The 16,555-nt window shown below is 33.5% G+C and overlaps 1 protein-coding gene across 6 annotated transcripts in view; it reads right to left on the reverse strand.

The window, feature by feature from the left end:
* The window catches only part of gria4a (glutamate receptor, ionotropic, AMPA 4a), a 113,821-nt gene extending 99,441 nt beyond the window's left edge, over nucleotides 1-14,380 (reverse strand). The window contains exons 1-3 of one of the 6 annotated variants that reach the window (XM_051130142.1): nucleotides 14,220-14,380; nucleotides 12,271-12,499; nucleotides 8,358-8,516 (exon numbers count right to left, since the gene is read on the reverse strand). In XM_051130142.1, the coding sequence (XP_050986099.1) occupies nucleotides 8,358-8,516; nucleotides 12,271-12,343 (232 nt within the window). In that variant the 5' untranslated portion in view covers nucleotides 12,344-12,499; nucleotides 14,220-14,380. Of the gene's footprint in view, nucleotides 1-8,357; nucleotides 8,517-12,270; nucleotides 12,704-14,219 lie in introns of those variants that run through there. The other 5 variants (XM_051130141.1, XM_051130140.1, XM_051130143.1 and 2 more) reach the window with 5 other exon arrangements.
* Between the last annotated feature and the right edge of the window lie 2,175 nt (nucleotides 14,381-16,555).

Here is a 16,555-nt window from a genome sequence, read left to right on the forward strand (position 1 = left end):
AAGATTCCCTTGTCTAATTCCTTGCTGCTTTCTTCAGGTATCCTGAGTAATTAATGAGCATAATGATTAATGAATAATGAATGTTGGTAAACTGAATGAAATCAGTAAACGTAGTATCCCAGCTGGAATATATTCATTTTACACCCAAAAATATTCATGCAGAAAACCTTGCAACTCATATAATGTAGAAATCATCCGAGTTTAAGGAATGAACTTTGACATAAGATGCAGAAATAACATGTGAGCACCTTCACGCACCCCTGACTGAGGCTCAATTAAAGGAAAGTTCAGCTCTAAAAATAGAGACTCGTCATTATCAGCTGCCATTCAGAGCCGTACGCGCGTGTGTGAGGAAGGGTCACAGCAGGGGTCGACCTCTGGGTCTGGAGACTCATTGACTTGTTATGGGAAACAGAGAGAGGCAGGCAGAACGAGACAGACCCGTGAAGGGATTGTGGGATAGTTAATATTGATGAGCATTTATCTAAGTGCCATTCAAAGGGACCTACAGTGATGACCTTTACACACACTAACTAACTCTCTCCTTCATTCTGCGTTATGGCTGTCATAACCACTCAGACGGGCAGCAGAACGCCTCTTTTGTTATAGTCGGATCAGTAAAAATTATATTTGTTTGATCTGATTTTAAACCACATACAAATGTGATTTCAGTCAGTGTTGTGTTAGAAGATGCTATTATAGAAATAGCTTCTTATATTTTAAGTCTTATATCTTAAGTATGTGTTGTCATTATTATTAATTTTTTTAAATATTTACTAATAGGTTTATTTTAGTTTTAGTTTTAGCCATTTTAGTACGTCAGCTTAAACTAATTTATTTTAGTTAGTTTCGAAGATAACATTCCTAATTTTTTTCATCTAATATTTTTCATCTAATATTTTTCATTTCAGTTATAATATTTAGATCTTATTTTTTAAGCTTTATTTAAATGACCAAAAAGGTAGTTTTTAAAAATATTTCTTAACAACTTTTAATATTTCTTTTCTATTTTAGTTTTAGTCATGTTATTACTTATTTGTATCATTTAGTTGCCAAGGCATTATTTCTGTTTTTTGGTTTTATTTGTGTTTGTATATGTGTTTGTAATGTAATATTTATATTTACATTTTATTTAAGCTTTATGGCAATTACCAAATATTAAAAAATATTTTAATAGATTTTACAAATATATTTTTTATATTTCATAGCGTTAATTATTTTTTATTTTATATTTTTGGATTTAGTTGCCAAGGTACCATTTCTATTTTATTTATTTATTTATTTTTTTTATTTTTTTTTTTTTTTAACTTACTTTTTATATTTTATTTGAAAAAAGTGTTGCTAATTTTTTACAAATATTTATTCATAGTGCTAATTTATTTTTAGTTTTTTTTTTTTTAGTTTTATATTTAGTAATTTATATGCTTTATATATATTTCCTTATAGCTTTCATTTATTTTCATTTTAGTTATAATTATAAACTTCATCCAATATTTAGATCTTATTTTATTTAAGCTTTATTTCAATTACCAAAAAATTAGCTGTTAAAAATATTTCTTTATAGCTTTAATTTTTCATATCCAAGGCAATATTTTAATTTATTTTGTTTGTTTTATTTGTGTTTTTTTATCTGATATTTATTTCATTTAATTTAAGCTTTATATCAATTACAAAATATTAATTACAAAATACCAAAAAATATTTTAATAGATTTTACAAATATTTCTTTGTAGCTTTAATTAATTTTTATTTTTTATTTTTAGATTTAATAATTTTAGTATTTAAATATATTTATTTCAGTTAGTTGCCATGCATTTTTTTTTACAATATTTATATTTTAGCTCTATTTTTTTATTTGCTTAAAAATTTGACTATTTTTGAAAAATATTTCTTCATAGCGCTAATTTATTTTTATTTCAGTTTTAGATTTAGTAATTTAAATGCTTTCATTTAATCTTATTTACTTCTGTAAGTTGCCAACGCAAAATTTCTCATTGTTTTTGTTTGTTTTTAAGGTATCTAATATTTGTATTTTATTTAAGATTTATTTCAATTAATAAAAACAGATTTATTAGTTGTTTTTTATATTTACTTTTCTATTCATTTAGAAAATCTATTCTATTCTATTTCATTTCTATTTTAGTTTTAGTCATGTTAGTACTTATTTATATCATTTAGTTGCCAAGGCAATATTTCTATTTTTTTGTTTGTTTGTTTTATTTGTTTTTCATGTAATATTTATATTTACATTTTATTTAAGCTTTATGGCAATTACCAAATATCAAAAATTATTTTAATAGATTTTACAAATATTTCTTTCATATTTGATAGCTTTAATTAATTTTTATTTTATATTTTTGGATTTAGTCATTTTTTTAAATGTATTTATTTCAGTTAGTTGCCAAGGTACCATTTCTATTTTATTGTATTTTTTTTAATGTATTTATTTATTTATTTATTTATTTTATTTTTTGTTTTTATTTAATTTGTATGTTTTATTTAAGCTCTGTTTCATTTGCTGAAAAAAAAATGTTGCTATTTTTTTTACAATTTCTTCGTAGTGCTAATTTATTTTTATTTCAGTTTTAGATTTAGTAATTTAAATGCTTTAATTTAATCTTATTTCAGTTAGCTGCCAAGGCAAGATTTCACTTTTTTTCACTTTTTTCTAGGTATCTAATATTTGTATTTAATTTGATTTTAGCTTAATTTCAGTTACTAATTGTTTTATTTAAGAATAACACCACTGATTTCAATCCATATTTTCACAGATTGAATTCTTTTGTATGTGGTTATAAATCAAATTCTGTTATATAAAACATTAAAACAGAACTAAATAAACTTTAAAAAGAATGGAGAGGCTTTTTAGATCGTTCTCTAGTTTAATTAAACAGATTCAACTGAATAGAGCTGCTTTTTTATTTTTAGTGGACTTTAGAGATGGTTCGTTCATGAATGATTTATTCATTTTGCGTCTGTCAAATAAACGACTTGGTTCTCAGGAGGTGAATTAATCATTTATGTTTCCCAGAGTTTATCTTAGACTTTCTAATCCAGGAAAATGATCAAAGATTGTTTATGTCGCCGTATGTTCAAATATGTATTTTAATCCCACCAAAATGTACTTGTTACATGTAACACTTTTTGTCTGTATTTTCCTCTCTAGATCTGTTGTTTTATCACTAAGAACTACTTTTTGTCAAGTGTTTGCATGTAAAGTGTGCTTGTGCTGTCTGTCTTTATGATGCATGATATTTTCTGTAATGAATGACAGTCAGACAATCCTAAGTGTGTTGAAATGCAGGTTGGTATCGTGCGATACGCTAAAAACTCGTTCTGATGCAACGAGACAATCGCTGCAGGCGAATAAATGAATGAGTCAGTAAAGAGATTCATTGAACCATCTCAAGACATCAAGATCCGGCAACACATGGAAAAACATTTACATCACACACACACACACACACACAGAGTACAGGTCACAGACAGGTTCATGCATTACTCACTCGACTAGAGAGCAAACACACATCATTCAGTGAGAGACTAAAGCTCCTGGCTGTGTGATTCAGCAGACGTGAAGTTTAACCCACACACACACACACGTATATATGGCTCATATATATATATATATATATATGTGTGGTGGATTATCGGATGTTTGTGATGCCTCACTGAGATGATTCCCTGACAAAAGAGCCTCATAAAGGTCATGAAGCTTGATTTTGTTTAAAAGTAGTTCTGCTTCAGCCTGCGGATGAGTGTGTGTGTGTGTGTGTGTGGACTGAACTTTCATTAAATCAAGTAAATTACAGCTGAGGCACCATAAACAAACCTAACATGATATCAACATACATGTGAAAGATAGATAGATGATAGATAGATAGATATACGAATGATAGATAGATAGATAGACAGATGGATAGATGGATATACAAACCATACATAGATATACTTATGATGGATAGATAGATAGACGGATGGATAGACAGATGTACGAACGATAGATATACAAATGATTGATAGATATACGAACAATAGATAGACAGATAGACGGATGAATAGACAGATGTACAAACGATAGATAGATATATGATAGATAGATATAGAGATAGATAGATAGATAGATATGCAAACAATAGATTTATAGATAGATGATAGATATACTTATGATGGATGGATAGATAGATGTATGAACGATAGATAGATAGAGAGATAGACAGATATACAAACGATACAGAGATATACTAATGATAGATAGATAGATAGATAGATATGCAAACAATAGATTTATAGATAGATAGATATACTTATGATGGATGGATAGATAGATGTACGAACAATAGATAGATATACGATAGATAGATAGATAGATAGATAGATAGATAGATAGATAGATGGATTGATATACTTATGATGGATGGATAGATAGATGTACGAACAATAGATAGATATACGATAGATAGATGATAGATAGAAAGATATACGAACGATACAGAGATATACAAATGATAGATAGATAGATAGATAGATAGATAGATACATACATAGATAGATGGATAGATATACTTATGATGGATGGATAGATAGATGTACGAATAATAGATATACGATAGATAGATAGATAGATAGATGGATAGATATACTTATGATGGATGGTAGATAGATGTACGAACGATAGATATACAATAGTTAGATATACAAACGATACAGAGATATACTAATGATAGATAGATAGATAGATAGATATGCAAACAATAGATTTATAGATAGATATACTTATGATGGATGGATAGATAGATAGATGTACGAACAATAGATAGATATAGATAGATAGATAGATAGATAGATAGATAGATGGATTGATAGATATACTTATGATGGATGGATAGATAGATGTACGAACAATAGATAGATATACGATAGATAGATGATAGATAGAAAGATATGCGAACGATACAGAGATATACAAATGATAGATAGATAGATAGATAGATAGATAGATGGATAGATATACTTATGATGGATGATAGATAGATGTACGAACGATAGATATACAATAGATAGATATACAAACGATACAGAGATATACTAATTATAGATAGATAGATAGATATGCAAACAATAGATTTATAGATAGATAGACGGATAGATATACGAACGATACATAGATATACTTATGATGGATAGATAGATAGATGGATGGATATACGAATGATTGATGGATATACGAACGATAGACAGACGAATAGACGGATGGATAGACATACAGGTGATAGATATACAAATGATTGATAGATATACGAACGATAGATAGATAAATAGATATACAAACAATAGACTGATATACGAATGAAAGATATATGAACGATAGATAGACAGATAGATAGATAGATAGATAGATAGATAGATGTGAACAATAGATGAATGATAGATATATGAACGATAGATAGATATACAGTACGAATTAACAAAACTGATTTCATTCGCTTTATCCATTGTTCATTTTATCTATCATTTGTTTATTCTGTCTCTATCATTATATCTGTCATTCTGTCTGTTCATCTGTCCATTTCCTTCATTCCTTCATTCACTCATCCGCGTCATTCTTTCTTTCTCATCCATCAGTCTATTGCTTGTGTTTTTATCCTTTAGTCTCTTCATCTCTCTCTTTCTCTCTTTCACAGTATGTGCTCTAAACATTTACTGCTGCACAAAGGTCACGACACACCCATCCATTTATCTCTCTCTCTCTCTGCCGTATCCCTTTTATCTCCTCCCTCTTGTTGCCTCCGTTTCTCCGTCTGTCCCCTGCATTTGACAACATATCATTCCCGTAATTTCTTCATTCCTCCCCTTTCATTAAATAAATCCTTCCATCTCCTGATTCCATTCATCACGCATTCCCTCTCTCAGCTGAAACTCATTCAGAGATTGATTTTGCTCGCTGCTTTTAAGCGCTCAGATAAAGGTGTGTTAGGATAAAAGAGAAAACCCTTTCCACTCCTTATTCTCTCCTGCAGCCCGAGGAGACGAGCAGGAAACGATTAACTTCACCTCTCTCCCTCTTTCTCCCCATCTATCTCACACACACACACACATACACACATGCACGCACGCACCTCATTCCCAAAGCTGTCAGTATTCCGCAGCTGATGAGGGCTAAAAGAGCTGGAAGGCAGCCAGGGCAGAGATAACACACACACACACTGCTGCATCAGGACAGCAGCGGATTCTGCAGACTCAGGCTGGGCGTCCAGTGCGCAGGAGTGCGAGAGGTTGGTGCCCAGCGGGAGAGAGGTTAAACTGGGATTGACTCGTCTCTGTTGGTCCCTGTCTCACTTTTGCTCATAGAGGTTCCTCAGCGCTTCCTTAAGTTCTTATCAAGAGCCGTTTTGGCTCTTTAGGTTTGAGTTGCTAGGAGATTCTTCACTCTTAGAAAAAAAAAGGTACAAAAGCTGTCACTGGGGAGATACCTTTTCAAAAGGCACACCTTTTGAAAGTGTGCATTTTGGTATCTTAAAGGTAATTTTTTTGTGTGTGTGCATATTACTACCTAAAGTGTACATATTTGTTCTTTTTGCAAGGATTCCACCCCAGTGAAAGCTTTTGTACCTTTTTTCCTGAGAGTGTTTAGAGATTTTTTTTATGTTTCATTTAAAGCTCTTTAAATCAATATTTTGGTTTCTGGTTTTTTTAAAGTGGCATGAAATGAAAATTTACTTATCTTTTTTCTAAATGCACGTTATAGGTCTTACTGCGATCGTTTGTGCATGTTTTATTTTAAAAGTGTTTCATAATGTTGACGTATACAGGAATCTCTTATAATTTAGATTAAAGTACGCCCCCCCTCATCTCAACATCCAATCAACAACAGATGCATAAAAGCAAGTCCCCGCCCACATTTAGTCATTGTCGATAATCTGCTACACTCAGATGTACGTAATAATATAGAAGGAAAGATTTGGTGCGATTTCAGTTTCATAATTTAAGTCAAGGTTATTAAAATTAAAACTATTAAAAACCAAAGTGCCAAGCTGAAATAAAATATTAGATGAAAAAGGAGAAATAAAAGTGAAATTTTAAGTTGAAGCACTAAAATTACAAATTAAAAATAAATACAAATTAAAACTTAAAAAGCATAATCCTAAACAGTAATATAAAAATAAATAATAATAATATAAATAAAATATAAAATAATAAAATGAATAACAAACTGACAAAAGCACATAACAGAGTTACAAAAAGTTAAACAAAAATAAAAGCTAATTAAAAATATTAATAAAAACTATAATAGTATATAAATAATAGTAAAACAAAACTGCTTAAATCTGATGTCGCTTGTGGTTCAAAGTCATAATGTGTGCTTAATCTTTCTCTAAAATTACTTCTTTAAAACTGCACCTCCACTAATTAAATTAAAATAATTAACCAGCATCAGATCTGTTTTGCAACGTTTACAAATGCCTGTAGTTAAGAGAGCATATCTTAACAATAGTCTCCAAGCCAGACCATTGCAAAGCTTTCACAATCATCATACTGAAAAGGCAATACATAAATACGTTAATTAAAAGCTTAATGTCCAATATGCTTCATCACAATGTGCTTTTATGATGCTCTCATTGACATCCAGTGAAGCGCAACGTCTGAGCGGGACCCAAAGTGACGTGTTTGACGCCTGCTGTCCTAACATTGATTATTACTGCACTAAAATCAATGATACAGGTAAGTGCCATTGACTCCCAGTAAAGTACAAAAATGTAAAGGAATCTAATGCACGTTTATGCAGATTAAAGTGGATTACGTTAACTGAACTTAATTGTAAAGAGGGTCTTAAGATCTCTGTGTGCACTTTTATTTTTACAGTACTTAAGAATGCACTTTAAGTAAGCTGTACAATTGCAGTGTTCAAGTATTTGTGTTACGACCCTTTTTGTTTCTAACTTTGCAGGTAAATGAAAAGAAATGGGTTGACAGCATCCTTTCAAACCCGAAGATGTAAAGATGCACACCAAAGCATGCTCAAAGCTGGTCAAGAGTTGATGCTGAGGTATTTGCATGCACTAAAAACACTGAATTAAGTGTATCATTTCGCAACACAGAATAGCAAAATTAATAACTGTTTTCAAACAGGTTTCTCAGATGCTCCCAACGTCCCACCTCGCCTGCCATTGGTCATCAAATAGACCCCAAACTCACACCATTGGCTGAGTCAGAATCCGCTCAAACAGATCAATGTTTTAAAAGCATCACAGAGTCAGATTTAGATGCGACTCTGAACATGGAGAAGCGCGTAATCAAAACACACTCGATTCTGTTTCACACTGTGTTTCACAGAACTTTTTTCATTTTTCACTCACAGGCATTGGTGACAGCAAAGCTGTTGGCTGTCTCGATGTTGTCGACATGTGGAACCAGGTTGAAAGGGGCTTCTGTGGCATTCGGACTCGTGTTGTGAAGAAATATGGCCAAGCGGAAAGCGGTATATTCTTGATCCGTATTTCTTATAAACAACCCTCCTGGAAAGAGCGAGAAGAAGAAAGAATAAGTGACTGCAAAGAGGAAAGAAAAGAGAAAGAGGTGCATATGTATCCTAGAGGAATAGTTCACCCTAAAAAAAAAAGTGGAAAATCGTTAATTTACCTGCATGACGTTGTTTTTCTTTCGCTATGAATCATACTCTCAGCTGTAGCTCTGAAATCTTGGGTTTGCATTTAAATATGGCACATTAGTGACTCAAAACACCATTGGTTTTCATTTGTTTCAGATCTTAATGTGCCATATTGGAATACACACAAATGTGCATTCACTTTTACTGTACAAAATACACTCTTCAAGGATTGGCTCACTCAAAAATGTACATTTGCATGATTAACTCTGCACAATCTGCATTTGAAAGGTTCTTGATGCCAATAAAGAACCTTAATTTTTAAGAGTAAAGATTTAGATGTGTTTGTTTCTTCATGAGATTTGGAGAAATGTAGCATTGCATCACTTGCTCACCAGTGGATCCTCTGCAGTGAATGGGTGCCGTCAGAATGAGAGTCCAAACAGCTGATAAAATCACAGTAATCCACAAGTAATCCACATTACTCCAGTCCATCAGTTAACATCTTGAGAAGATGAAAAATGCATGTTTGTAAGAAACAAATCCATCTATAATATGTTTTAACTTCAAACTAGAGCTGCACTCAACTTAAGATTTTTCTGTACGACTAGTAGTCATTTTAAGCATTAGTCGTCTAGCAGTTGCACGTTTATGAATAAACCATTTAAATCATAATAATGAGCCTTTAATTGCTTACATAGCCTAATAAGCGCACAAGCACATACAGCTTGCCACAGCGCACCAACAGATATAATAATTATGAATGTGTCTGGGAAAAACAGCAAGCAGACTGCATCAACGTTTTAATAATTCATTGATAAACTAGTGCTTTCTTTGTTTTCATCTAAAGAGAGGTCAGCGATACTAACTCAGTAGTGATGTGCCTGTATGCCTGTTTCACAACTTTATAATTACATAATCTGAGAATATTTGCTTTTTATTTGAATTGGAAAGTTCAATTGAAAGTAGACATTTCACTCTCCATTTAAATATTTTTCATGTCTGTAAGGCCTATACACAAAGTTTCAAAGTTTTGCGCTCAAGTTCACAGAGAAGGCAGAACGTGCATCCTGTTCGCTTTCATTATTTTACAAAAGTGCAATGTTTTGTTGTTATTGTGAGTGCACACAAATAAACGTAGAGTCTTTACAGATTCGAAAGATGTATTACTTTTATCTGTATGACCAAAAATGATGGAGCAAGTGACCACACCGACATCTCCATCTGTCATTTAGCTTCCTCACTCCGCACAGACACTTGAATAGGGCACAGTTTTCTAGGTTAACATTAGATTGAACGCCCATGTAGAGTTGCTACTACTTACATATTTTAGATGATAAGCCATATTTGAAGTTGAGAAATGATAGGTGAGCGTTTGGATGTCCTGCCCGATGTCCTATATTGCCACAAAGACCAGACGTTTTTTTCGAACAGTTAGTTGGCTATAGGGGCAGCTCTACTTCAAACCATTGTTTCAGGTCAAAATACGAGTCTATAATTCATAATTACACTTCCTCCAGTGAAAAAGTACATTTCCTGTTGTCTCCCGCATCAAAATCCACCCACATATAGAAATGTTTTGGCTTGTAAACGGTGTTTGATCTGTGCAGATTTCTCTCCTGATTCAGACCAGAATTGTTATTATGGATTATGGACTCGTATTTCAGTTAAAAATGTCTTAAGATGTTAAATGGACTGGAGTGGTGTGGATTACTTGTGGTATTATTGTGGTGTTTTTATCAGCTGTTTGGACTCTTAATTCTGACGGCACCCATTCAACATCCTTGGTGAGCAAGTAATGGTATGCTACATTTCTCCAAATCTGATGAAGAAACAAAATCATCTTGAATGGCCTTAAGTTGAATACATTTTAAGCAAATTTAATTTTGGGGTGAACTATTGCTTTAAAAATAATGGTTCTAGAAGGGAATTTTCATTGTAATGCCATTAAAGAACCATTTTTGGTTTCCCAAAGAGCCTTTTTTCTTAGTAAAAAGAACATTTTGAAAATCTAAAGAACGCTTTTCCACTATACTCTTAAAAATAAAGGTTCTTTATTTGGCATTTATGGTTCCATGAAGAACCTTTAACATCCATGATACTTTTCCATTCCACAAAAGGCCTTTATAATTTAAAAAGGTTGTTAAGCTTATTAACAATTTCAGGGAACCAAAAATGGTTCTTCTATAGCATTACTGCAAAACTCCCCTTTTTGAACATTCATTTTTGATAGCGTTCCTTTTGTGAAATGGAAAGTTTCCATAGATGTTAATAGTTCTTCATGCAACCAGCAATGCCAAATGAAGAATTTTTTTTTTTTTTAAGTCTATAGCAGTGTGAACATTGTGCTAACAGCTTGTTTTATCCCCCACAGATTAAACCAAGTCATACAGGTTTGGAACGTCATCCAGGGTGAGTTAAATGCTCATTTTTGTGTGAACAGTCCCTTTAATCATGGAAATTATCTGTGTGGAAGATCGCATTTGTTGTTGGTGTCACCAGAGCATGCATGTCTGCATTTGGCAGGGCCAGTGTCACGTTCTGTTTCATCACATCCTCCTAATTCATCTCTCTTTCTGATGGACGTTTTGGCTCAGCTGCAATTGGAGATCCCATAACGTGCTTTTATTCATGAGGAACAACACAAGCATTGTGCATTTCCATTGCAGCGGTATGTAAATGTCATTAGGCATTGCGTGCAATTGTGCATCTCTCTTACTCTCTGGATGTGAGTGTGTGTGTGTCCGTATTTAGCGTATTAACTTTATCGGCAGTGCTGTCAAAGGCGCACAAGTCAGCGGCCGCATCTCATTATGGCGTGAGACTCTCCATCTCAATGAGCAATGCAGTGACTGAACACACACGCAAGACACATCCTGCAAAAAGAGAGGGAACTGTGTGTGAGAGAGAGAGAGGGGTGGGCGGGCATGCATAGTGGTTTGTTGATGTTAATCAAACATAGAGCTGCAAATCTGGTGAAATGGGAAACTTTGATCGCACTCAGATGGGAAGAGGTCATCCCACATCGCACCAGTATAGAAAGACAAAAACCGAATGCTGCAGTGATGCTCTGAACTGGCGATGAAAGGTACAAACGCGCACTCCACCTCAGTGTGCACTTGACCACAGTCTTCACATGATGACCACAACTCATGCATGCTAAAGTAGTCAAAACCCTTAAAAACATAATCCTACCCTAATAACACTGCAAGTGCAGAGAGTCAATCTACAACCATTTAAAATCACATTTTAAAGCAAAAATGCTTAAACAGCACCAGATTTGGACACTTTTTCAGGGCTGTAACCACAAAAAGACACTGTCCCCCTCAGTTGTCCTCTTTGCGTCCAATGAATTGTCCCAGTTTTAAAAATCGTCTGATTCTTAAATTTAATTGTGGCTCCCACAATGCTTGGAAGTTAACTGGGGCTTAAAAGCACCTTTTTAATGAGAATAGTGCAAGAATGAAGAGGCATTTCAGCACACAAGGTACTTTAGGTAAAAAAAAACAGCTTCAAATCCATATTTTACACTCGTTTCTCTGTGTATTTGTATAAGGCAGTGTATAGATGACTTATTGTGAATTATTATGCACTATGTACATCGTAATCTGTTGCACTGCGATATAAAGTGCCTATGTAGCGATCATGTTAGAAGTGTAACTCACCGATTTGGACACTGCTGGGAAAAGCCCCTTCACCGAGTCCCCACAGCAGCGGAATCAACACCAGGATCCGCATTCTGTCCGAATCAGAACCCGTCCGGACTCATGGATGGATGGATGGAGACGAGAGAGTGCGACGGGAGGGAAATGAAAGGAAATAAATGGGTAATCTCGCAAAGGGAGTTTCAGCAATCCATCCTACAGGCAATCCGTGTGTTCCCCGCAGTATCCACTGGAGAGAGAAGAAGAAGAATCTGTCCGGATGAACGCGCAAGAGTGAGTGAGTGAGAGAGAGAGAGAGATGCGCGCTCACTCTGCGCTCTTTGCCTCTGAGGTCTTCGGATTTTTAGCTGTTTGCTAAGGCAGATACCACTATTACTACTGCTCATACGGATAGATGTTTAAACAAACCCCTAAGCATACCAATTAAACTTGAGCGTGTAACTCATCCCGCAGCGCTTGTGCTTCAGATTCCTCAAACCGTGCGTCTTTACACCCGTCTTTACTAAGAGTGATCCAGACGCATCATTTTCACCTACTGGACCAGAAAACAGTGAACAGAAAAATCCCACATGAACATACTGAAAGAGAGACCTGATCCACAAACAGACTAGAATATCAAAGAATATCATAGCAACGCCCTAGCGACCGCATAGCAACACTCACTTCTTACTTACGATAAATTTAAATGTACCTAATATTCCTACACAAAAATGAGGCATAATTTTAGGAATAGAGGTTATTTACACTAAGTGCAAACAGCAATCGATTATTTACATTAAAATAAATGCTTTTCAGATGTGATGTGAGATTTAAAAAGGGAGAAAGAAAGTTCGGCAATATGCGGATTTCGAACTCGGGTCCATCGCGTTAAAAAGATTACAATATCTGCTTTACCATCTAAACCACTGAAAATGTTATTTGGCAGTCGTCTTTTGTAGTGTTGGCTTGTACAATCAGAAGTTACCCTTACGAAAATTAACCATGGTTTTAATACAAATGAAATAAAATAAAAACCACGGTTACATATAGTTAAAAAATGATAACCACAAATTAACCATGGACTTGCTAACCATAGTTTAATGGTAATCAAAGCACCAAAAAATATCGTTACTACACTTTAACTATAATAAAAACCATGGTTAATTTTCATAAGGATAGTGAACACATAGCAACATGGTAAAACACTTCTCACTTACAATAATTTGAAATGTATGTAATATTGCTAAAAAAAACATTGAATGCAACATAATATATAAATATAAAGCTTTTCAAGCGCTAAAATAATATTTACATATTTATTAAGAATATATTAGGATAGGTACAAGTGTTTTTTTTTAAATACATTTTCAACGGACTCAATATGAGCGAATCACCTAGTAACTGCTAGTAAATATTTTATATCAGGACCTTGCTCAGCAATAGATTATTTACACTAAAATAAATGCTTTTCAGATGTGATATGAGGTTTTATAAAAGGAAACAGAAAGTTCGCAATAGGTGGATTCGAACTCGGGTCTATCGCGTTAAAAAGATATAGGATATACGCTTTACCGCCTACACATCTGCAATAAAATATTTAAACTAAAATAAACGATTTTCAGACGTAATATGAGATTTAAAAAGGGAGAAAAAAAGTCAGGCGAAAAGTAGATTCATACTCTGGTCGATCACTACAGCCTGCGCTTTACCACCTACTCCACTGGAGCTGTTATTTGACAATCGTCTTTTGTAGTGTTGGCTAGCCCAATCACATGTTGCCCTCACGAAAATTAACCATGGTTTTACTACAAATAAAAATTCACCGATAAGAGCATGAATTGAGCTGGTTAATATAATATGTCGTTCACGCAGGACACGTTCTCTGTGTCCGTTTTCAAACATGCACTAGAAGATCGTCTTTGACCCTTGTTTTTATAATTGCCTTTTAAGTTAAAAACAGCTCAACTTACAAACGCGCCGCGAGCCCCCATGCGTTCAGTTCCATCCCAGTGCGCTGCGTCTGTCTGCTTTTGAATGCAAGAACGCGTCCTGTGCAAACGCCCCTGAGGATTCGCGTGCGTTCTTTACAGACACAGAAACATGTTGTTCCGGGGTTAGTGCACATTACTTCTTTCTCCTTCTGTTCTCCTCTGATGTCTTTCTCTCGCGTGCTGCACAGTATGAGCTACAATTTCATGTTTCAGCCTCAGTAAGGGAGAAGAGAACAGAACAGTGTACAGTAGAATAGAATAGAACAGAGAATGATATAATAGTACAGAACAGTGTACAGTAGAATAGAATATAATAGGTGCAGAGAACAGCAGGACGGAATGCAATTATTTACAGCATAAAATAACAGTGTACAGTAGAATAGAATATGGTAGAGCAGAAAAGAGAGCAGTAGAATAGAATGGCACTGTATAGAGAATAATATAACAAAATGGAACAGAGTACAGTAGAATAGAACTGAACAGAGTTATACAGAAAGAAAGAACAGAACAGTGTATAATAGAATAGAAATGAATAGAGAATAACAGAACAGTGGATGTCAGAATAGAATAGAACAGAACATAGAAGAGTAGAATGCAATGTAGTTGTACAGAAAATAACATGGTACAATAGAATAGAAAAGAAAAGAATGGAGAACAGTACAAATGAGTGCAGGTGTACAGAGAATAATAGAATAAAACAGTGTTCGGTAGAATAGAACAAAACAGAATAGAGAACAAGAACAGTAGAATAGATTGGAGTTATAAAGTAAAGATTAAATGGAACTGAATAAAGAACAGTATAATAGAATGGAGTTATAGAGAATAATATAATGCAACAGTGTACATTAGAATAGAATATACTAGAACTGAATATTGAACAGTAGAACCGAGTGGAGTTATATAGAGGAAATAGAATAGAAATGACGTTATGGAAAATAATAGAATGGAACAGTGTACAGTGGAATAAAATATACTAGAACAATGTTGAACAGTATAACACAGTTTAGTTGTATTGAGAATAATGGAATGTAATAGAAGTATACAGTAGAATACAATGGAGTTATAGAGAATAATATAATGAAACATTGTTCAGTAGAATAGAATATAGTAGATCAGAATATAGAACCGTATAACAGAAAGGAGTTTTAGAGAATAATAGAATGAAACATTGTTCAGTAGAATAGAATATAGTAGAACAGAATATAGAACAGTAGAATCGTGTGGAGTTGTATATAGAGTAATGAAGTGGAAGTGTACAGTAGAATAAAATATAGAATAGAGAATAGTAGAATTGAATGGAGTTATATAGAGAACAATCAAACCGAAGAGTTTATAGAATTGAATGTAACAGAACAAAATATAGAACAATATAATGCAGTGTAGCTGTAATAATGGAATACAATAGAACAGTGTACAGTAGAAGAATATAGAAGAACAGAATATTGAATAGTAGAATTGAGTGGAGTTTTATAGCGAATAATGGAATGGAATAGAAGTGTATAGTAGAATAAAATATAATAGAACAGAATAGAGAACTGTAGAATTGAATGGAGTTATTTAGAGAATAATAGAACCAAAGAGTATATAGAAGAATAGAATATAATAGAACAGAATATAGAACGGTAGAATTGAGTGGAGCTATAATAATGGAATAGAACAGAACAGTGTACAGTAGAACAGAATATTGAACTGCAGAATCGAGTGGAGTTGGAATGGAAGTGTATACTGTGAAATAAAATATAATAGAACAGAATAGAGAACTGTAGAATTGAATGGAGTTACACAGAGAATAACAGAACCGAAGAGCATATAGAAGAATAGAATAGAACAGAATATAAAACAGTAGAATAGAGTGGAGCTGTATTAATGGAATAGAACAGAACAGTGTACAGTGGAATAGAATTGAATGGAGTTATATAGAGATTAATAGAATAAAATAGATCAGAATATAGAACAGTAGAATAGAATGGAGTTACAGAGAATAACAGAATGAAATGAAGCACAGTGGAGTAGAATATGCTCAGAATATAGAACAGTAGAATCAAGTGGAATTGTACAGAGAATAATGGAATGGAAGTGTACAGTAGAATAAAATATAACAGAAGAGTAGAATTGAATGTTATGTTGAGAGTTATAATAGAGAATAATAGAACCAAAGAGTGTATAGAAGAATAGAATGTAATAGAACAGAATAAAAAACAGAGTGGAGCTGTAATAATGGAAATGAACAGAAAAGTGTACAGAGGTACAGAATATAGTAGAAGAATACAGAACCGAATTGAATGGAGTTATATAGAGAATAATAGAACAGTGTA

Source organism: Labeo rohita, chromosome 15 (assembly GCF_022985175.1).
Source record: "Labeo rohita strain BAU-BD-2019 chromosome 15, IGBB_LRoh.1.0, whole genome shotgun sequence".
Lineage (NCBI taxonomy): Eukaryota > Metazoa > Chordata > Actinopteri > Cypriniformes > Cyprinidae > Labeo > Labeo rohita.